Genomic DNA, 23,701 nt, shown 5'->3' with positions numbered 1-23,701 from the left:
ATTTTGCATTTGCACCTGTTTTGCCTGAGCCTTGCTAGATTAACATGTTATTAGTAGAATCGTATATGCATATCTACGAGTTTTCGTTACATTCTTGCTGAACTTGAGACTTGACTTTGATTTTTGGCAAACTACATCATATTTCTGAGAATTAGAGCCTATAACTGGTGACATTCATGACCGGTTTAATTAGGAATGTGAGTAGTACTCCTTATGAGACATGTTTCCTTAATTTGCATGAATATGAATTTGATCTACTTAATACCTGTATGCATTCGGTTTGTGGTTTGTTGACACATGTGGTAGAGGTTGCCTTTTCTCATTTTACTCATAAGCTTCACACTGCCAAAAATAGCCTTTTTGTCCCATTACTACATCCTACATTTAGCCTGTCCCTCGTCAAGCTAGTAGTCTGTGTTCTTGGGATTGTTACTCGTTTTTGGTGGCATTTGCTCTGTTGAGATGATGATTGGAAAATGAAAAAAGGAAAGAAAGAAACAAAAGAAAAAGAAAGAAAAAATGAAAAAAAAATGATTCGAAAAAGAAATGAAAAAAGAGGTTCTGTACTGTTTAAGCAGTCGATCGACTGCCACATATGGTCGATTGACTGAGATTCGAGGAAAAAGTCAATTCGCATAATTTAATCCTTATCTTTTGGCGATTTTTTGCTCCCATATTTCATTGATATCCTATGGGGAGTTTATTGATTTGATAATTTGGAGATTGTGAGTTTTGTGCTTGCTATAGCACTGTTTCGTTTGATTTCGAGCAAGAAGTTGGATGTTGCCACTTGGTTCCGTTTTGGTACTAGCTTGATCACTTGTACCTCCACTTTACCATAAAATGTTTTGCCTCTTCTTACCCATACCTCACATATCCCATATATACCTCGGCATGTGTCATTGGTCATCTGTTTGGTTGGAATGCGTATGTACGGTCGTAGAGGTCATTTTCATATTTTATTGCTGGCATGTTTTCATAGGTCGTAGTTAGGTGAGAGTCACTACAAAATTAATTCTTTCTATCTTACATATATATCACCTGTGCTTATTGAGTGATTTGAGCGACCCGCGAGAGTCCAATTTGATAAGTCTCTACAGTTGATGGCTCAGCAGTCTTTAACGACCTCATAACTCGTTTGCATGATTCACGTTACTAGTTGATTGTTGGTTGTGCATTAAATTGGTTTAGGCTTAACAGTTTGCATTTCGCTCTGAGATTGAACTCGTTCCATTAGGTCATTAGATCGAGTCTAGTTCTTGCTTGGGGACAAGCAAGGGTTTGGTTTGGGGAAGTTTGATGCGTGTTATTTATATGATGTTTTACATCCCATTTTACACGCATTTCAGAGCTCATTCTTGTAGTTTGTGCTACATTTCTCCCTATTTCCGTCTACTTCCGTATTTTGTACATTATTGCAGAAATGTGAAGAATTCAACGGGAAATCAAGCCAAATCCGTCCCCGAGTAAACTGCATTGCAAATGACGTAAAGGAATCACTTAAGGAACGAGCTTGGTGCGCAATCCAAGGCCCAAAAGACAAGTCCACGAGTTTCAAGAAGTCAAGTAGCAGCTCCATTAGTCGATCGACCATCACCCTCGGTCGATCGACCAATGTTCGGTTCCGAAGCTACTCGTTTCTTTGAGGAGCGATCGATCGACCACCTTATCGGTCGATCGATCGACGATTGCTATTCCGCGAGAATTAGAAGACCGAGAAAGCGCAAGCCCATGATGCTAGGTTTAGGAAATAAGATGTTACGTTTTTTGCTATATAACGTAACATAAAACATTCAGTTTAGGAGAAAGTTTTTATCACAATTTCACACATTAACTTTCAGTTTGATTCATTATAGTAATTAGGGTTTGGAACATCGTTTTAGCATTGGAATTCTGTTCTTGTTCTTAATCTTTCCTCTGAAATCTCGGTATTCCTTCTGCCCTAATTCCAGTTTATTGTTTTACTTTCATCATTAGTATAGATTTGCTAGTTAGTATCCCAAAAGCCAATTATCGTATTATCGCTGTTTGTTATTTACTTTAAGCATGAATTCAGTAATCGTTATTAGTTTTATTGTTGTTATCACTTTCATCATGAGTAGCTAATTCTTTAGTGCTAGGATGTAGGCGATTTATGGCATAGGCGGCAATAGATTTTACACGGACTGTCTCGCGTGTTGGTCGATCGACTGACATTGTCAGTCGATCGACTGACCTCGTAGGGTTTTATTTTTCATTTTAATTGAATTTAATCTTGTGTTTAACGAATCGAATGCATGCGACCAGTTAGATACCTATTTTGTGACCCACCCATTAGATCGAAAGATAGGGAAAGTTATTTGACCATCAATTAAATCGACTAAACTGTGCTAAGATCGAAAGATAGGTATAGTTTAGACCGTTAGTCACTTTTCAGGACGAAAGTTAGTATTAGTGATATTAGGGACCTATAGCGAGATCGAAAGATGTTATTTGCTAAGAGTGGACCGAGAGGACCTCTTTATCTCCCGCCTTACCTGTGTTTGATTCAGACCGACTTAGTTTGCTGCCGCCGAAGCTATAATGAACCGATCATCCTAGTACCCTTCTTTTATCTGTTTAAATCGTTTATTTAGTTTACTATCTTTATTCACTTTTAGTTGTAGACCAATTCAATTCAACCCCCACAATAGTTACCTCGATCAACATAAATCAACTAAAATTTACAACTGCCTCCTTGTGGTTCGACCCTGTTACCACTAGCCTAGGTTAGTCTTAATAGGAGATTATAAATTTTATCTTTGGTACTCACAATGACGGGTATTATATAACTCTTATCATATAATGTATAACTCTAGGGATATAATGTATAACTCTAGGCATATAATGTATAACTCCAAACACAGTCTGTATATGCTAAGAGTTATACATTATATGCCTAGAGTTATACATTATATCCCTAGAGTGTATTACTGTAGTTCCATAATGTATAACTCTAGTCATACAATGTATAACTCTTACCTATATATGGATAACTGTACTTCACAGAATGTATAACTCTTGTACACAATTTGTATAACTTTTGTTATTTTTGGTAAAACTCATAACTGTAATAAATTTTGCCTTTCTCATAACTGCAGTCATGTGATGTACAACTGTTGTACACAATTTGTATAACTCTTGATATTTTTTGTATAACTCATAGCTGTCTAATAAAATTTCCCTTTTTTCATAACTATGTGATGTGTTGTATAACTCCTGTACAAAACGTGTATAACTGTAATCATATAATGTATAAATCTAGGCATATAATGTATAACTCTATACACAGTCTGTATAACTCTAATCATACAATGTATAACTCTAGACATATCCTGTATAACTCTAGTCATATAATGTACAACCCTCCACATCCTATAACTTCACTTAATGAATGTATAACTTCAGCTATAACATGAATAACTATATCAAAATTGGTTGTTTAGTAAGAGTTTTTACGCACAATTTAGGGTTTGAATTACTCTTGTTACTTGAAGTCAGCAGAAATTGTCAAAGAGTTTTACAAAAAACCACCGGAGTTATAACACGATGAATATAAGAACTGCATGTGTACACTGTATTATTGAAGTTATACATATTTGGGTCAGAGTTTTACTAAAACCCACTGAAGTTATAATTCGTACTTTATAAAGCTTTTAAATTTCCATCATTTTTTGCCATCAACAACAAGTTACCAAAATGAAAGAACAAATCTGATGAACACCAAGTAAGTACAACAGCATTAAGAATAATGAACACAAATGTAATAACTACAACCTACAATAATGAACATCAATCCAAAATTACATATAGCACTTTATATTTGAACATCAAGCTACAATAATAACCTAGACACAAATAAGAAAGTAAACAACTCACCATCGACAGCAACTTCAATCTGCATATGATCCATTTCACAAACACTGACTGTCATTTCCTGCTTGTTTCTCTGATGAACAATGACAATTTATTTTGCTTCAACAAAGCTAATGAATGTTAACGGATGAACAATAACGTACTTTATCTCATACCACTTTATTTATCTGATGATCACTGAAGTAGTTTTACATTTACGCTGAAATTTCTCTTATTTTTTTGATGATTTATATTGTATTTTACAAGATTTAGGATCGTTTTTGTGGGGATTTTTATGGGTTTTTGCTTGTTGAGAGGTTTTGAATGGTGAATGAAGAGGGAAAGCATGCAAAATGATATATTTGTGTTTGTTTATTCCTATTATCCGCGGGATATGCACTGGAGGAAGTACAGAAATAGTGAAAGTGGTCCCTCTCTCACACCATCAGCATTTCCTTTTTTTTTTCGCTCTAAAAAAGACGCCCTCTCTCCTCATCTCCTCCCTTCAATCCCTTCATCCAAGGGCTCTTATAAAGACTTAGGGCCTTATATGGTATAAATGCCTTATAAGAACCCTTCTCTCTCTCTCTATATATATATATATATAAAGATAATGATATAAACTCTTAAGAGCACTCCAAAACAATACTTCAGAGACTCAATAGGGTTTTGGTTGGTATATAGGTTTCAATGATGACTCCTATTTATAATCATATGATCACCCACCTTATGTTATTCTTTTGATGTGGGACAATTCTATAATTTATACGTATTATAATCATCATACTAACATTGTTTTTCAATGAGGGACATATAACATATTAAGAAGTACACCATCTTTAATATGTGCAAATCATATGAAATCTATACTCTAATGAAAGAATTTTTTACCACGAATCTAATTATATTATCTTCATAATTTTTATAATGAAATTTTTTTGCCAAATGAAATGTCAAAGTTTTTATATAAAAATTAGAAATTTCTCATGAATATAAAATAGGAAATATAGATATTATAATAATTAAAAGATTCTCCAATTTATTTTTTATCTGAAAAATATTATTTATGAAACTTTCCTAAATTAATTTTTGATGATGTGGACGCTCTAGAATCGCTCGAAAAAACTCTCTTTTATATATACTAGATTTAATGCCCGTGCGATGCACGGGCCTATTTGTAATATTCTATGAGTCAATTGCTGAGGAGCTTAACTTTTTCTGAACTGGACTTATATGACGTATAAATTGAACTTAACTTTCTGAACTGAACTTATAGGAGCCGAACTAAGCTAATAGGAGCTTGATGATTTTTCTGAACTGAACGTATAGGAGCTGAACCAAACTAATAGGAGTCTGATTTTTCTGAATTGAACTTATAGGAACTGAACTAAACTTAAGAGCTCAACTTTTCTGAACTAAACTTATAAGATCTGAATTGAACTTAAAGAGATTGACTTTAAATCCAAAAAAAAAAAACATGGCCCAACTTCTAAAATTTTGTCACTAATTTAAATTGCAAATTTTCATTTTTGATAGGGCTCTTTTTCGTCAGAAATTATGACGGGTCCAATCGTGACCATTTTAATGAGAAAATATAACCATTATTTTATAGGTAATATTTTATGAATGGTTAATTTTTATAAGTAATCATATTTGTAATCGTCACAACTCACAAGAGAGACCAGCTGAATTTAAATTTCTCTTAATCTCAAGTAATTAAATTAGATGTGACATTATCTTTGTAATCCATGGCTGAATTTTAATATCACTCTTAATTCCAAGTGATTAAATTGGATGTGACATTATCTTCGGAATCCATATAGGTGTTGAATGAAATACTCCCTCCTATTCAAAATAAACTTCCCTATTTCCTTTTCCGTCTATTCACAATAACTTCCCTATTTCCTTTTTTGGTAAGTGTTTGTGTGGTCCAAATTTAATTGTATGGTGGGGTAGTGTATTTGTGTGGTCCAAATTTAATTATATGGTGGGGTAGTGTGTTTCCTTAATATTTGTGCCAAAATGAAATGGGAGGTTTATTGTGAATAGAAGGGAGTATTAAAAAAACAGAAAAGCAACAGGGAATAAGGTCAAATTAAAATCATCTTTATATAATACGGAGTAGTATTAATTGTTTGAAGTGTACTAATACTCTTATTGCTTTTTATATTTAAAAATCAGAAAAGCAACAGGGAAAGCTTCGTAGGACAAATATGCCTCATTCATATTGATAAGCTTCTCCGGACTCTACAAGAGATAAGTAATGAAAGATTATCAAAATTATTACACTAATTATGATAAATATGAGTTTCAACTCTAATTTATCATGAAATATTCTCAACAAAATTTCTCTAATTAGATTATTATCATATACTCTTAGGGCACATGTCAGAATTACAACTCCTTCAAAACATTACCACACGCTTGCTTGCGGCCTACACACATGCAGAGTAATCTTACCATAATTTTTTTAAAACATACTCCCTCTATCTCGGTCATTTGTTGTCCTTTGGTTTTGGCACAAAGATCAAAGAAGGGGAAATGAGCCAATTACTAAATGACATGTGGAAGAAATTGAATGTTAATGATCAAATTACTCATCAAATTCATTCTTAAAATAGAAATAACAACAAATGACTGAGACACCCCAAAATGAAAAAGGACAACAAATGACCGGGACAGAGGGAGTAATACTCGTTAACTCGTATCACAAGGAGTAGAATATAATTCATGGAATAATACGGAGTACGTACAATACTGGGAGTCACTCGTCATTTCTGAAAGTAGATTAATCTAAGTTTTTTCTGAGAATTATTAACCGTTGTACATATGCAACAACATTAAATAACATCATTGTTTTCTTCAAATCTGAGTCGAAAACTAATAGAGGGAAAAAATACCTCACAAATCTAAATGAATAATGTATGGAATAGATAACTATTGACGGTAAATATATAATTCCTCAAACAGATACATACATCAATACATGTATATATATATATATATATAAAGAAGAAAGATACTTGTGTAAGACACTTTTACACAAATTTATCGTAAAACAGGATCTTATTTAATTAAAGAAAAGTAACCTATCATGAAACTATGAAAGGAGTCCTTAGATTTCTCAAATTCAAGTGTACGCTTTACTTAACAAAAAGGAATCAATATGCAAATAAGAGGAGAAACAAAACCATATATCAACGTAGTATCTTCATGGTTGTGCAATCAAATTCCATTTGTTTAATGACCTGAAATCACCAAAAACACATATCATCAAATTATTTTATCAAAAATATCGAGAAATTAAGCATCCTAGAAAGTAATCATCACTACGTAAAAAACAATCGAACAAAAGATAGAGTAAATAAACGTAAAACCATTTATTTAGTAAAATTAACTTTAATTTTTCCTTTGACGTACTTTTATATTGCTATCAAACTAATTGTATACTCTTTTGCTTCTACAAAGTTGAATATCGTTGAAGTTCATCGGAAGGAAATATGTTATTTTATATAGAAGGGAATAAAACATCATGAAAAACATTTGATATAATTCTATCGCAAAATTGTACTGATATTAAAAAAAATCCAACTTTACAGAACTTATTTGAATATCAGGCAATTGAATAGCTATAAAAATAATAAGGCTATCGAATGCTACCTTTTTCAATAGAATCATATTTGGATTTGTTCCATGCTAAATTGAATAACCATGTTATATGTACATCATATTGTAACGGAATTTTATTCAAATTGCACTATTAGTATATTTGTATGGGCATATAGGCTACGAAACAATATGATATAACGATTAACACAATAAGTAAACACACTATTAGCACATAGAGTAATATACATATCAATCAATATATCATAAACGAAGTAAGAGTTTATTTAGCGTATTGGAAGAAGAAATAGAAAAGATAGGAGGAAAATAAGATGAAAAGGGTCTCAAATTCATTATACCTTAAATATAATCTCTTTTATAATTATTAATTGATAATTGATACTCCGTACTATATTAATGTTATTTAATATAGACACTCTTGCCGTAGGTTCCATTGTTTTTTGTTTTGTTTTTGAGAGTACGTGAACTTCTATTGTTATAGGAACACCACCTTATTTTCTATTATTGTGTTATCAATTTGCATTAATTTATTGGTCGAAAGTTTTTCGCAGAAGTTGTCTATTGTAATGCGACCAAGTACGTGATTCCTTAGAACCAAAAAAATATGTAAAACAAAACATGCATAACCTTCATCAGGAGTAATTAAATTCAACGATTTAAACAAAACAAATGCAATGCATAATATATAGATATAATGATCACAAATAATTCTTACCCGCGTATTGCGTATAGATGATCATGTACCATAAAATGTGAGCTTTGTGTAACCTGCGACGAAAAAGAATAAGCATCAATTGTATGCACAAAACTATACGTAAGAAGAAAAATACACAATCAATCAATCAATAATATTAATATGAATACTAATTACCACAAATATAAATGTAGATAGATTCTCTAAGGCAAACAAAAACAAAAAAATCACACTATGATGCAATGCATATGATTTACGGCCTTTTGGTAAAAAATAGAAATTTGAGTTGAGAATATCAGAAAAACCTTCTATTTATAAGGACACGATCTTTACATTGAGCTAGAATTCTTACGTTAATATATTTGTTCTGGTAGTTAAGTGGCGCTAATCTAATCTAAGACTTCTAATAAGTCCTAACATGGCTGGAACTTCAAAAGTTTATCTAGATTAATGTAATTTTAATTTTAATTTAATTAATTCTAAAATGTTCGTAAAAGTTGGAGTCTCTATAATCGCTCGAAAAAAGCTTACTTTAATAATATAGACTAGATTTAATGCCCGTGCGATGCATGGGCCATTTGGTAAAGTCTTCATAATCAGTTGTTAAATCTTCATAATCAACTATGAGGATGTCTTAACCAAATGGTTAAGATGAAGCACAAAAATAGTAGCGGAGATGGAGTAGCCGACGCTCTTGCAAAAGCTGCACTAAAGGATACTACTCATTGTAATGGTAGTTTTAATTGAGACTTCGCTCCTTCTTTTGTACTACAACTTTGTACTAACGACTTCTTGACGTCCATCGAGCCACTTCCCCCCGACCCACCCCCGTAATGTAACCGAACTTTGTCTGTTTCCTTTAATTTATGCACTTCTTTTCCAAAAAAAAAAAAGCAAGAATGTTTCAAAAAGTAATAAACCAGGTACAAATAGATATAAAATAATTACTTATATAAATTGTACTATCAACTTAGACACAACGACTATGAAATTGGGTATTAAATAAGTCATTCTAACTCGAATCACGATCAACAGTAAAGAAGTTACAAAAGTAGGTAAAAAGTAACTTTCCTATTTGATTCCGTCTTTATTTTCTTCATTAGGATTTTCTTATTATACGTCTATATTCTAATTTAGATATAACTCTCCAACACTCTTATATATAAATACATTCGTTTTTCAATAATAATAATTACGGTTTTTTCTCAGCTCTTACATTATCGGAAAGTATACTCCATCGTTATAATGTACTACTACTACTACGTATGAGTATATGGCTATCAAATACACTTGCATCTCCTTGTGGGTGGAACGTCAAAATTATGGGAAATGGATCCTCTCCATTTCCTTTCTCTCCATTTCCTCTCACAATCCCCTTAAATAATAATTTCTTCTCTCACCCACATTTTCCTTTATTTTTATGCGTAAATTTAGAACCGTTAGATGATATCAAGATACGATCCGGACCATTAATAGGTACTTGCCTCTCCATTTCTTTTGAGGAAATGGAGAGGAAATGAGCTCAAAATTATGGCACGTTTATTTAGATGATATTTAATTTCTCTGTTTTCTAATTCTGTTTAAGGGAATTATGAACTTCATCACAAACTAATGTGAATTCAATAGAAGAGTAGAACGTGTTGCATTTGGTTTAGTTTTTTATATATCGGGTGAGTATATCCATATACAACATTTGTCAAAAAGCGTGTAAGTAAAACTACTCTACATTTTACCTAAATATGATAGGGAAATTATTTTTTCACCTCGGGTGACTCTTATACACATGGTACTTCTTATACCTTTATTTTAGATTTTAGATACAAAGTACTTCTTTTTAATTTTCGGCTGATAATAAGTGTGTATTTTGGCACTATAAATTAGTTCCTCCGTCCCGATTATTTATTTACTTATTTTATTTGGGGTGTAATCTTTAAACTTATAGACATGAGAAAAAACTCAATTGGTCTAAATATGCGTACAAAATTCGAATACTCAACAATTTTAATCATATTAGTAATAGTAATTTATTTTCATTAGAGTTCAAACTCCCTTCAACTCTCTAATCATTAATTTTATTATTATAATCCCTCCCTCTTCATTGGTGGTACCTTGGGCATAATATGCACATGTTTTTATAGCGTCCGTTGGCCATATAATTTGGTGATTTTCTACCTGCAATAACAGGATACGCAAACAATTGTAATTGATTTTAATATTTTTCGTTCTATTCTATATGTATATCGTAAATTCTGGATCTGTTTGATATTAGAGTTGATATATATTAAATTGATTTAGGATAGTAAAGATTATGATTTTAGCATGTATGGGTTACTTACACGTTAGGGGCATCCGTTTTAAACAATAGTAGAGTAAAATCGTCATACAAAAATTAACTATATAGATAATCGTTTTACTTTCAAGGTTGCTTGACATTGAATTATTGTATTTTACCTCAGAGAATCGGAGGCATACAAACTATTTACTCAGTGTTGGAACAGGATTAGGAGTCAGCACAAAACTTGAGAAAAAATAAAAAGTACCGCAGATTACATATCCAAACAAATAAATTTTGATCCAAAAATTATTAAGCGTGAATAGGAAAAAACAATAATTGAATTATAATAATGATTAAGATTGTGAAAAATAAGCAATACGTTCATCTAAAATAAATATTTTTTACCGATTACTAATTCTAATAAGCACAACTCAAATAATGAAGGGTTTATAATGAAAATTCCAGCCTTAATGGTGTACTTGTCGAGAGCATCATAATAAACTTGGTTTATTGTACCCATACATACCTGTCATCAAACAACAAATCATTAAATTAATAACAAAACTTAAGATACTCATTATGTATAAAAATAATATGTCGTACATATTAATACAATAATAATAACTAAGAAAAAAACTATACAAAACATCTAATGTTTAATGAAGAGTAAGGCTATAAAACTCTAAAGAAGATATATCATGAACATATTATGCTATCAAACTAAGAATAAGACTATAAATAAAAACGCAGAGTATCCCAATAACGATATATAAGGAAACCGATATTGGTCCTCCCCGTCGATTGAAACTCCAAAAAGTGAACATCGTACTTTAGTCTTCATATATATTTCCTGCGATAAAGACGAAGGTCATTTAGTAAACCTATTATAATAAATAAATAAAAAACATAGGAATATGATTTAGATATGTAAAAAAGTCCGTATACTATAGGAAGGGGAAGTACGTAAGAAGATCATATTAGGGCTACCAATAGCTCCTATTTATATATATGTATGTAGTGGGAGCAAGTCTTCAATTCATACTCAAATTGAAGATTTTGTGTTGCACTGTACGTACGTTTTTTTTTTTTTTTTTTTTTTTTTTTTTTTTTTTTTTAAGCATTATTTATTAGTCTTAGGTGTTTCGGCAATGTTGGAGACTCTATAAAAATTCGAAAAAAGCTTCCTTTATTAATATAGACTAGATTTAATGCCCGTGCGATGCACGAGCCTATTTGTAGTATTCTCCCATGTTTAATATAATAATAATTACAAATTGTTAAAATCTGCTATTTACGCACAATTCTTGTAAATACTATTTGGTAGCTTTTTTTTATTAAATATAAACATATCTAAATTCATACGAATACGATGACGCATTTATAATATCGAGTATAACATAACTAAATTATAATAGTTGAAGAAATACGACAAATCACAAAGATGAAGATCGTGGAAGCTGCCAAAGTGATGGCGTCGTCGTCCGTAGGTGTCGATACTGGGTAATGCAATGATTAAGAATACCTGCAACAGTGCATACCAGTATTCATCAATGCGATTTGGCTCTATTTGCCTAAATCGCTGAATAGATTAGCGATTTGAGTAAATCGCTCAACCAAGTAGCGATTTGGCTCTATTTGTGTCTATTTGTTGGATCTCCGTAGAAAGAGTCAAATCGCTGTTTCAAATGGCGATTTTGTTAAAATCTGGGAAGAAATAGAAAAATGATGACATGGACCCATTGGGGAGAAATAGTTTGAAATCGACACTAAAGCAAGAAATAGTTTGTGCAATAACCCTATTTTGAAAAAAAAATCAAAAAATTAAGTATATAATTATATACCTCCACCACCATGTCTCTACGACTCTACATGCTCTTATATATACTATCACATGTTTTGTTCTTGGAAAAATTCTCGTCAACAAATAAAATCGAAATATAAACGCGAAATCATAAAATCACAATACCTAATTATGGGAAAATAATTACTAATATTACATTACATACTGAGAATTATTTTCATTAGACGGATAAAAATTACGTACATATAATTTTAATGGTGAGACAAAGTTAATAAATGGACGTGCTTGGCTCAACTTCCACAAACACGTTGTCTTAGCATCACATGTTTTGCCCCATAAAATTTGATCCCCTCCGTAAGAGTACTGTAAGACAAACCTAACAAAAGGAAAACAAAACAAAGTCATTTGATAGCATGAATGCTCATTAAGTTTTTAAGAATACAACTATAAATACAATGAGCAAAGTATATTTAGTCAAAAATAGATCGAGCTAGCGAGACACTTTGTAGAAAGAAAAAAGATGTAATCACTCCATCATGATAGAACAAACCTGTTAAACACTCGACTTATTATTGTACCTGAAATTTCAACCAAATTACATTAATTAGTATTGACTAACAAACCGTATGAAGTTATGCATGTTATATCATAATGGGCAAATGAATTATTAGCAAGGAAAAAATTAAAAATTAGAACAAAATTACGTTGCACAAAATAATAACCTCGTTTGTACATAAATCAAATTAAAACCTACAAAAAATATAAAACAATATAGACACCGTTTAAGTTTGTTGATATCCTGGGCATTAAAAAAGAAGATTGAGATAAGTATCAACAAAAATTGAAATATAAAATAAAGGAAATAACAAAAGCAGAAAAACCTTACATTAATAAAACGGGATGAATATACTATCGTATACAAATCATATATACAAAACAATACTGCTAACTCGAAAAACAAATGACACGGAAACGAAAGAATATTTGAAAAAGAAAAATGAACTGATCTAGCTATGACAATTAGACCCATCTTTATATAGGTTGTTATGGTTATTGAGTTGTGGTAGGATACTAATTAAGAATTGACATCAATAACAATGTTATTAACGCCCCCTATTAGTATAATGTACGTAATTAATAATATAATAATTCTTCTAATTTGTTGCACGTAGAAGTTGTCTGCAATTCTATTTAAAATACTTCGCATAAGATAATATATTTTTTTCTTTATCATTATTTGTTTTCTAATACTCGTACAATTCTATACATATTGGACTCTCTATAATCGCTCGAAAAAAGCTTCCTTTATTAATATAGATTCTATACATATTGGACTCTCTATAATCGCTCGAAAAAAGCTTCCTTTATTAATATAGATAGATAGATAGATAGATAGATAGATATAGATAGATTTTAAACCGTAGGTCAGTTTTTCTCGATTAGGTCAATCAAACCGGGTAAATTTTATATGGTCTAAGTCTAACCATAGAGTCCATAGTATAGCAGACAACACCATTAAGTCCTTAACCTTTTTTTCCCGTCAAATACGGCAGCCTTTTCCTAAACAGACACACGTACGTATAAAAAATAAAAAGTAGAGTCCTAAACACACGTCCAATCCAAATCCAAGTCAATCGAGAGAACAGTGAGAAGACAACACCCCATGGCATCTAAAACAATTGATCAGCTGAAGAAAGAACTTCCCGTGAAACAACAAACATTAACCTTAAACGGCGACGTTCCGACAGGCCTCGTCCTCATCGACCTCGTCAATGGCTTCTGCACCGTCGGCGCCGGCAACCTCGTACGCACCTTTATACAATCAATTTCTCAATTCTGCTATATTAAATTCATTGATTTATTATTTGAATATACAGGCGCCGAGAGTAGCTGATAATCAGATAGAAACAATGGTGGAAGAATCCGCGAAATTAGCTCGGGTATTTACCGATAAAAAATGGCCTATTTTCGCATTCATTGATTCTCATCATCCTGATATTCCTGAACCTCCTTACCCTCCTCATTGTATTGCTGGCACTCTTGAAACCAAATTAGTTCCTGGTTTGTTTCTTTCTTACCTTTACGGTTTTCTAATCAACTACTCCGTACAACATTACCACAGTGCCTCCGTGTCTAAATTCCAGGGTTAGCCAATTTTGGTCTGTTGTATAACGGAAAGGTGGAAATTTGAATGGTGAAGCAAATGGCAATACAATAGACATTCGTGTTCATTCAATGAGTTGACTGAACTTTGGAATTAAACTGAAGAGAATGAAAATGAAAGGCAGTAGTTTGTCTCTCGAAAGAACAAACATAAATTTATTCTAAAAGATACCCTTGTTAGGTTTTCCAGCTATGGTAGAGTACCATCCACTAGTTTCAGATCAATGCTACAAATTTGTTTCCCTTTATATGAATTTTTTATGTGAGGTGGTGTGTATTCTAATTACGTTTGCTATTGGGTTTGTTATTGTTTATAGCATTGGCGTGGTTGGAAGGCGAACCAAATGTTACAATTAGGCTCAAAGATTGCATTGATGGATTTCTTGGTTCAATGGATAAAGACGGATCCAATGTCTTTGTTAATTGGGTGAAAACAAACCAGCTCAAGGCTGTAAGTTTGCTGAATCCTTGTCTCCCCCCTAGGCCCAGGCCCAGCACACTCCTTCGGAAACACTGTTTCATAGTATTCGACATTTAGTTCCGAATGGATGAGCTGGTATGTACTAAATCCTATCTGAGGAGTCTTTATTAACAAACATTTTTGTGTTGAAGGTATTGGTTGTAGGGATATGTACAGACATATGTGTATTGGATTTCACATCTTCTGCGCTTGCTGCCAGAAATCGAGGTTTCCTTGCTCCTCTTCTAGATGTGATTGTGTATTCAAGGGCCTGTGCTACTTATGATCTCCCTCTGCATGTTGCAGAATCCATTGGAGATGCAATTGCGCATCCACAGGTAACCTACCTAAACTTTGTTCTATGGTAAAAATATGTGGACTGGTGATGATGTTTGCATGCTTCCTACTGTGAGCTTTTGTATGTTTATGACACTGGGTTTATTTTTAATACTTCCATGTTTCATCATATGAAGTTTTAACAGTAATATGGACTTATGGAGTAACCTCTATTAAGCTGAATCAGACTGGTTTCTTTTTAATTATTGAATAGGCCCCATCCTGCTTTGCTTCACGGCATAAGGATGCAGGCAAAACCACGGTAATTTGACTGATCAAAGAGAAAAGGTTATCATTTTAGCATACTAATTTGGCATAACTATTTGTAGTAATGATTATCTCTTCCTTTTGGCACTTATATATTCTTCCACGTTTTTTTTCCTGGGCGCTGGTGTGAAAAGCTTTGTTATTAACAGACACATTGCTGAGTTATGTTTGATATTTTCACCACAGGACCTGATGCATCATATTGCGCTCTACATGGCTCAAGGAAGGGGAGCCATAGTGGCATCAGAGGTTTTTGTTCAAGAGTCATGATGCCTGGTGCTTTAATTTCCAATGTTCATACACATTCTGTGTGCTTTTTTGTTTGTTTGTTTGTGTGTACACAGACCTATAATTGATAAATTGAAACACATATAAGCGAGCCACTACTGGCATATTTCACGGTATATTTTGTTCTACAAATGTTCCTCTTGCATGATCTCTGTTTTATTACTCGAATTATCACTCGAATTATCATGCAGACATTTTCTTTACCTTGTCCAAAGAGGTCAAGGTCAAGAGAGTCAATAGTTGCTTGCTCATGATCATTATCTCAAATTTGAATATTTGAGAAACGGCCTGTTTCTATGACATTACGAATGAAATTTGTCGTAAACAAAATAAACATTCTCTTGCTATTTTGGTGGATGTTTTACTCGATGATCTTGGGGGCTCTTAGTGTAGGATGTGTCCCATCTACTACCTAGTTTTATTAATTATCATCATGTAAATGTCAAAAAGGGGCAGTACTTGCTCATTTTGTTGCTATGATGAATGTCCATGTAGGGGAGGAGTCCCAATAGTTCCTATTTTCCCACAGGTTGTCTTGTATTTAGAAAAAATTATTTTGACTAAAAGTACCCTTCTGTGCCTTTGATGTACCTCAAAACTTAAAAACTCGTGCTTGTGATGGGCTAAGGCAGTGGTAATATACTCCAAAACCAAAATATATTGAATCTATTCAAGCGGCAAAAGACAAATGAGCAAATGGTCTTATTACCTCTGTGCAATATAATTAGATATAACAAAATAATACAGATTCAAGCTCCAAAAATATTGTCTAAGGAATGCATCAGTGCTATTATTCTGACTTATCAGCTTTTAAATGTTGGTATTTTCGATGCATCACTGCTGGGTGCATGCATGAAAAAATTGATTGCTTTTTCTTCTGTGGTTTAACCCCGAAAATGAACGAGCTCAAGGGTACTTTACTCCTGTTTCCAGCTCCCATGTCATTCTCATTTTGGCTTTTTATTCCTGACAACCCTAGTTCTTCATTCAGCCTGGTTGTGGTACGCTCCACTTCAACTTGGAGACTGGTTATATGATCCATCCCGGCTTGCAGTTCATCAGCAACCTTGTGATTCTCTTGTTGCATGTTCGCTATCTCTCCTTGGAACTTTGCAGCATTATAGCTGGTGAATTTCATGTCCTCATCTTCGGCACCAGCATTCACAGCATGTCTAATTTCTCCTTGTATGTGGCACAGCTGTGAAAATCTTCTCTGCAACTCTTCTTTCAGCTTTTCACTTTGCTCCAACCACACTGTTAACTCAGTTTCTATCTCTCTTAAGTGCTTGTATATCGGCCTGATATCTGATTTCAGGGACGCGTTAGCATTTCCATGGCTACTTCCTTCTTTTTTTTCTTTGTCCTTCTCCAGCTTTGCTAACTCTGAAAATAAATCTTGAACTCCATTCTGAAACTTTTGGATCTGACCGAATGAACCGCTGAACCTCATCCAGAAATCCAGGTTTTCTTCCAAAATTTCGTCTATGTCTGCACGTAATTTTTGTTCGGCTGGTGAAATTTCCTGTTCTATTGCAAAGAATCCTATATCGTCCTCATCCTCGAGTGACGGCGATGGCTCTTCATTTCTTACAGGGCCGACATCTTTGTCTTCTTTTGCGTTCTTATATTCCTCCAGCTTTTTCTGCAGAGCATTTAACCTCTGACGTAAAGTATGAATCTCTGCATCCTTCATTGCGTTATAGTTTTTCATTTCATCAAGCTGTGCTTCAATGCCTGCAATGTCTGATTGACTTTTTTTCTCTATTTCGCCAAGCTTCTTTTTTGCTTCTTTGTAATTTCGAAGAGTAGTAGTATACTCTGCCAATAGAACCTTTTCCTTCCCTTCTAATCCGTTCGTGAATAATTGTTGCCAATCTGGCTCATCTTCTTCTTTCCTTGTTTGTCCCTCTCGATGAACAGAAGCAGAATCGAATCCATCATTTGGCTTGCTCACCGATTGGCTGTGGAAAATATCTTCAAGACTAACTGGCTCATCTTTTGTGACACTTTCTGATTCTATTTTTTGAGATTGTTGAGTAGCAGGCTGTTGTTGAGTGCCTTGATTATGTACTTGTTCCGGTGCTGTACTTTTTGTTGTTACTTCAGGTTGAAGTTCTTGAGAAATAACTGGCTCGTTTGTAGGCAGATTTACAAGCTGTTGTTGATGAGTCCCTTGAGGATTTACCTTTTTCTCTACTTTACTGTTTGATTGTTCTTCATGTTGACCAATTTCAAGGGTGACCAGCTTAGATTCCTCTAGGCTAGGCTGTGTCTGTGTTTGAGAATCATTCGTTTTAGAAGGTATCAGGGATTCAATAGCTGGCTCGAGTTGTGGAGTGCCCTCTCCATCCTTGTTCTGAGTAAATATTGAGGTATTCAACTTTGTGTTTGCATCTACAATTTGTATAACCTTTTCGCTCTCTAGTGACTGACTTGATTTCTCAAACTCCTCATCAGGCTTCACATCATGCAATTTCTTTGAGATGGTATCAAGGTTGGAACGGGCTTCACTAAAATGAGTTTTGAGGCTGCTATCATGTTGCTGGAAGCTACGATCTAGCTCGTGGAGTCCTTTCAATTTTTTCTCCATTTCGCTCATCTTGTCGGTCAAATCGTTTTTCCCTTCAATCAGGTTTGCCTTGTCTTCTTCAAGCTTATTAATGTGTGACTGAAGCTCGTCGGTCTCCGATCTTAATGTGTGTATCAGAGCCGTTTGAGAAGAAACTGCAGTTTCAAGATTTATCACTTTATTTACAAGCTCGTCAATCTTTTCAGCCATTGCTGTTACAGTGAGCGATTTAGTCTCCCCCACATCAAAATGCTCCTTAATCTTGTCCCGAATCATTTCCAGATCCTTTGATTCTCCCAAGATTTCCTCCTGACCATCAAAGCTACTCCCATTTTCATCTACTTTGAAGGAATCTCCAGTTTCAGAAGCATCCATTTGATTCTCATGAGCTAATTCACCTTTAAGAGACCTTATTTTGGTTCGAGCTTCCTTAATTCTTTGTCGCTCTGCGTTGGCTTCTATCGCACCTCTCTCCTGCTTCTCCTGAAGTTGAGCCAGAGTGTCCTGGCATGATTTAATAGCTGCTTCTGCCATAAGAGTCCGAGCTTCATCATCATCTATAGCTTGCGATATTCCAAATTCATCTTGCAATTTGGATATTTTTTCTTGCATTCCTGTTATATTTCCGTCAATACTCCAGTACTTGGCATATCCACTTTCATACGAGCTTTTTGCAAATTCTTTCTCTGTTTGAAAGGTCAGAATTTGCTTCTGGAGCTTGTCAATCTCCGTAAGGGCTTCGGATTTGGACAAACCAGATTTGGGCACTTTGTTAGCATGAGCCGTTGACTTAGGCGCCGGCGTAGGAGGGGATTTCGTTGAATTCTTCAGTGCAATGATAGCCTTAATATTTTTGGTTGGGAACTTTGGGGGAGCTTTTGGGATATTTGGGTTTGGCGGCTTCTCAAACTGAAATTTCTTTGGCTTTCTCGGAGGACCATCATCATCAAAATCATCATCGTCATCCATTTGATACTGGAATTGGTCCGGAAATGCTGAAGCAAGGGTGCTATTTGCATTTTGCAGTTCCTTTGATATATGATCATACCTTTCTGCCAATGATTGGTAAGCTCTGAATGATTCTTCCACAAAGCTTATCAATTCAGGTCGGTGTTTGTAGTACATCTCTGCTCTCTTGGCAAAAGAATCTCCATCTTGCGTAATGAGTTTTAGCACAGTCTCCACCTTATCCCCCATATCTGCAGTAGTCATAAATCTTTTTATTACTATTAGCTAAGAACCTCATGCATTATTCATATCATAGTTCAAGTCGGCAAAATGTCAGCTAGCTCAGGTGGCAAGGACATTGACGAGTAATATTTATAACCTAGCTTCAAAACACGTTAGCATTAAATTCTCGTGTGGATCCTCTTACACCAAAATTTATAATCATGGACTAAGTTCACTTTTCTAATGGTTTTTCAGGAGGCGGCTAATTTCCATTGTTTGATACTTGATGCATGCTGAAAATCACAGAGTTCTCTACAACATTTTGGCATAGTGCTCAAGTATGGCAGAGGCAGAGTCAAGAAACAAACCCATGTAAGGATTAACCTTACATTAAACTCCTTATTGGTCATCTTTTACGATACATCTTTATCTTGTTTACTCTAAAAGTGCAAATATATACTGCCATACTCGATATCTGAGCTACAGTGTCAAAGTTGCAAAATCAAATCATGCAAAAAATGTATTGTATGAATTGGCTAGGCAGTAGAGACTAAATTTCATAGATCATCATTTACATTATTTACACGACATTACAATCGGTTTTTTTTTATATTTCCTGTTATTGGTAGACTTATGTCTCTTAAAAGTCAAGATCATCAAGTTCCATCTGTCCAGGACTTGATCAAAGAACCAGAAACTAGCATAATTATATGATCACATACTATCATTGAGCAAAATTCAAAAATTATTATTTTCTGCTATTTATTCTGTTATTCCCAACTTTGTCCCTTAGATGATGAAAAGGTTGACCTTTGTTAAGAATTGATCGGGATGAAGGGAGTATGAATCTTAGACGATCAATCATCATATATATTATGTAGCTGATACTCTGTTAGATGTCTAATGTGTATGAATCTCGTCGAAAGACATACTTCCGGCAAGAACCCAAACATAAAAAGATAATGAAGGATCATCATGGTTTCATAAGAAAAATAAAAGGGTAAGAATGGATTACCTTGTAGGCTTTGCTCGAGCCATTTCGATTGTTTAGTCCGAACATGGCTTGCCCACCACCATGAATATGCATTGCTTGCAGCCCTTTGCAACATTTTTTCAGCCTGAATCTTATGTTTCTGTACAATTCTGATTGATATATGCAGGAATATGTCCAAACATTAAAAAATTTAAATTTTTTTGTATTTTTTTTAAGTTTTGATGTCCTTTGACTCTGTCATTGTTTGTTCATTATTCCATGTTTGTTTCTAAGACATGAGCAGAACGTGGAAACCAACCAATCAAAAGAAAATGCAGTGATTATGGTAATGGAGGAGAGAGAAAATAATTAAGAAAAAAGAATTAAATCTGAAGAAAGAATGTGCAAAAGAGTAGAGACATTGTGGCATGGAGAAAACTTCGCTTGAATTTTAGTTACTCTCAAGAAATTTTCTTCTTTACTTTCATTTTCATTTGATTTTTTCTTTTTTCTTTATTTATTTTTTAGTACTTTATATTTATTTTTTTCTCCTAGTTGAATGAAAAGTCAAATAAATATGCTCAATGTAAAAAGATCAACAGTTGGTCTTTCTTGTGACAGTCACAAATTGTGACGGCCCAAATGTGACCAATTTAAGATAAAAAGATAATTTGTCACATTTTGTCATTAAAATTGTCACAGTTGGGTCCGTCACAATTTGTGATGAAAAAAAGCTCGTTACAAATGAGAATTTGCAAAAGATCAAAAACACAATGTTGAAAAATACTCTTTTTGTCCTGATCATTTGTTATCTATTTACCTTGGCAAAAAATTTAAGAAAATGAGAAAGATAAATGAAAATTAATGTTAAAGCAAGGAGTTATCTCACATGTCCACTTATGCACATCACATACCCACTAGTTCACTTGTGCAAACCTTTCTAAAAATAGAGATAGGTAAACAATTGAGTAATACACAATACACTCCTAGAAGAATTGTATTTTTTTTTTTTTTGACAGCAGTAATGAAACGAATTCCTAGATGAATTGTTATCTATTCCCTTTGTACAAAAGATCAAAATAAGTGAAATAAACCAATAAAATAAAGAAATTATGTTCATTTGCACACATTCACCATTTATCCGGTATGTACCCAAAATATAAATAGATCACAAATTCGTAATAGAAATAAACCTTAAAATAAAAGTAGATATCAATTCATTGGTATGGGGAGTGTAAGAAATTTTGAAAAATAGGTCAAAGATAACTCATTTGGAAAATAGTACTCATATAGGACTTGCGCTTTTTTTTTTTTTTTTTTTTTTTTTTTTTTTTTTTTTTTTTAAGAAAATTAGGTTGATCCTCTAGGATAGAACCAACCTATCTCATCCTTTCGAATGAGGGAGGTAAGTTGAAGCCACCGACTATCAAACCACCTCAAAAGAGTTGGACATGAATAATAGAAGTCATGAAGTCAGCAACCTTGTTAGCTTCACGAAAACAATGTTTAATTATCACTTAATCGAAAAAAAGGTATAATTTCACATCCTTGATAATACTATAAATTTCCCAAGGACCTCGAATTGAGTTAATAACACATAAATTATCACCCTCCACAATTTAACTTTGAGATTCCTAAGTATTTAGCCGCTAAAATACCTTCTTTTAAAGCGAGAGCTTCCGCAATAAGGATACTATTGGATCCGCACTTTTTTGCTTCCAACAAAACAATTTTACCATTGTGATCTCTTATAGAATATCCTAAAGCAGCTTTATTACCCTATATTCTCGATCCGTCAAAATTTAGCTTTAGAAAACCGTTTCTAGGTTTTTCCCACCAAATTTCTTCTTTACTAGAGTTTTTTCTAGCTGACTCTTCTATCTCGGAATTGTAGTAATAAGTTTGGTGATACTTAAATTAACATTATTAAATATAATAGAGTAAATTATCAACAACTCCCTTTTAAAATACACTTGTTAAAATTTACTCCCTTTTAAAAAAAAGTTTAAAAATTACACCCAAAATATTGCAAAAATTTAAAAATTGCTACCAGACCCCAATAATTGGATTTTTATGACAAAAATACCCCTTATTTTTTTATTTTTCATATTACTACCCAACTCCTTTACAACTATGCCCACCCTTCAACCACCCAAGGACTCCACGGCTAACCACCACAATCCTCCGCCCAAACTTCACCACCATAATCGTCATATAAGAAATAAAATAAGGGGCATTTTTGTCATAAAAATGCAAAAGTAGGGGTTTGGTAGCAATTTTTAAATTTTTGCAATATTTTGGGTATAATTTTTAAACTTTTTTTAAAAAGGGAGTAAATTTTAAAAAAGTGTATTTTAAAAGGGAGTTATTGATAATTTACTCAATATAATATTATTTTTATGAAACTATACATTCCACCAAATAAAAATAATTTTAATAAAATCATCTTTTGGAATTAAATCTTTCAGATCATTTCAAACCTTTAAACCGTTGGCAAATATGGCACATTGCATGGGGTACCTACAAGGAACGCAACTTGATGTGATGTCACTGAATCGTGTAAAGGGCAACAAAGGGACATTAATTCTAATTCTAGTTTGTCACTTCACAAAATTCTAATTCTACACAACTCCTGTTTTATTAATACAGTAATAGTTTGAATAGGCATTAATTTGCTAATTTTTAAACATTATTTAGAAAGGGTGTTTAATTAAGAAAATAGAAATCCTAGCAAAGAGTTGTGTGATCCGATCGATGCCCATGTGTCAGCTCTGAGTTGCCGACCATGCCAAAGTGGCTTGAGTGAATCCTTCCTTTTCAAACCTTTTTGAGCTCCCTTTCGTGCACCTCAATCCAACTGTTTTTTTTTTTTTTTTTTTTTTTTGACAACGATAGTTCCTTCTCTTGTTATTCGTTCATATGCTGAATAGCAAATCCCCTTTAAGATGATTATTTTTATCTTAAATAATAAGATATAGTTTTGAGATCACTTTAAACTTTACGACTAAATATGACAACTGTTAAAAAAGCTACCGTAAGCGGTAAACACTAGTTGCTTATACACTAAAAATTAAAAGACATGTATTTACCGCGCATTTGCGCGGGATCTACATTAGTTTGATTATAAAATAGTTTCAAAATCTCGTCTTATTGTTTCCTACGAAATAGCCTGTTCTGAAATAAGAATTTTGCATATGTTAAAAAA

General features: G+C 33.3%; 2 protein-coding genes and 1 long non-coding RNA gene across 4 annotated transcripts; 1 reads left to right on the top strand and 2 right to left on the bottom strand.

Moving 5' to 3' along the window:
- Positions 1 to 6,944: 6,944 nt before the first annotated feature.
- On the bottom strand, positions 6,945 to 8,452 carry LOC141631045 (uncharacterized). The gene is made up of 3 exons (XR_012537581.1): positions 8,372 to 8,452; positions 8,216 to 8,268; positions 6,945 to 7,121 (listed from the first exon to the last, which is right to left on the bottom strand). It is a non-coding gene; the product is annotated as an uncharacterized LOC141631045 (long non-coding RNA).
- A 5,383-nt stretch (positions 8,453 to 13,835) lies between these two features.
- LOC141643318 (nicotinamidase 1) lies at positions 13,836 to 20,899 on the top strand. Of its 2 annotated transcripts, XR_012543680.1 has the most exons (7): positions 13,836 to 14,074; positions 14,148 to 14,331; positions 14,751 to 14,884; positions 15,046 to 15,231; positions 15,683 to 15,745; positions 19,779 to 19,895; positions 20,791 to 20,899. XR_012543680.1 is itself a non-coding variant. In XM_074452430.1 (6 exons), the coding sequence occupies exons 1-6, from the start codon at positions 13,934 to 13,936 to the stop codon at positions 19,818 to 19,820; spliced, it is 750 nt and encodes a 249-aa protein (XP_074308531.1). In that variant the 5' UTR covers positions 13,836 to 13,933; the 3' UTR covers positions 19,821 to 20,106. The 2 variants fall into 2 exon arrangements, 1 of the variants encoding a protein (XP_074308531.1); XM_074452430.1 differs by lacking the exon at positions 20,791 to 20,899 and having other exon boundaries at positions 19,779 to 20,106.
- On the bottom strand, positions 16,425 to 20,792 carry LOC141643317 (protein NETWORKED 2D). The gene is made up of 2 exons (XM_074452429.1): positions 20,539 to 20,792; positions 16,425 to 19,552 (listed from the first exon to the last, which is right to left on the bottom strand). The coding sequence occupies exons 1-2, from the start codon at positions 20,630 to 20,632 to the stop codon at positions 16,575 to 16,577; spliced, it is 3,072 nt and encodes a 1,023-aa protein (XP_074308530.1). The 5' UTR covers positions 20,633 to 20,792; the 3' UTR covers positions 16,425 to 16,574.
- Positions 20,900 to 23,701: the final 2,802 nt, after the last annotated feature.

This window comes from Silene latifolia, chromosome 2, assembly GCF_048544455.1.
Source record: "Silene latifolia isolate original U9 population chromosome 2, ASM4854445v1, whole genome shotgun sequence".
In the NCBI taxonomy this organism is placed as follows: domain Eukaryota; kingdom Viridiplantae; phylum Streptophyta; class Magnoliopsida; order Caryophyllales; family Caryophyllaceae; genus Silene; species Silene latifolia.
This window is presented reverse-complemented; position numbering and strand designations above follow the sequence as displayed.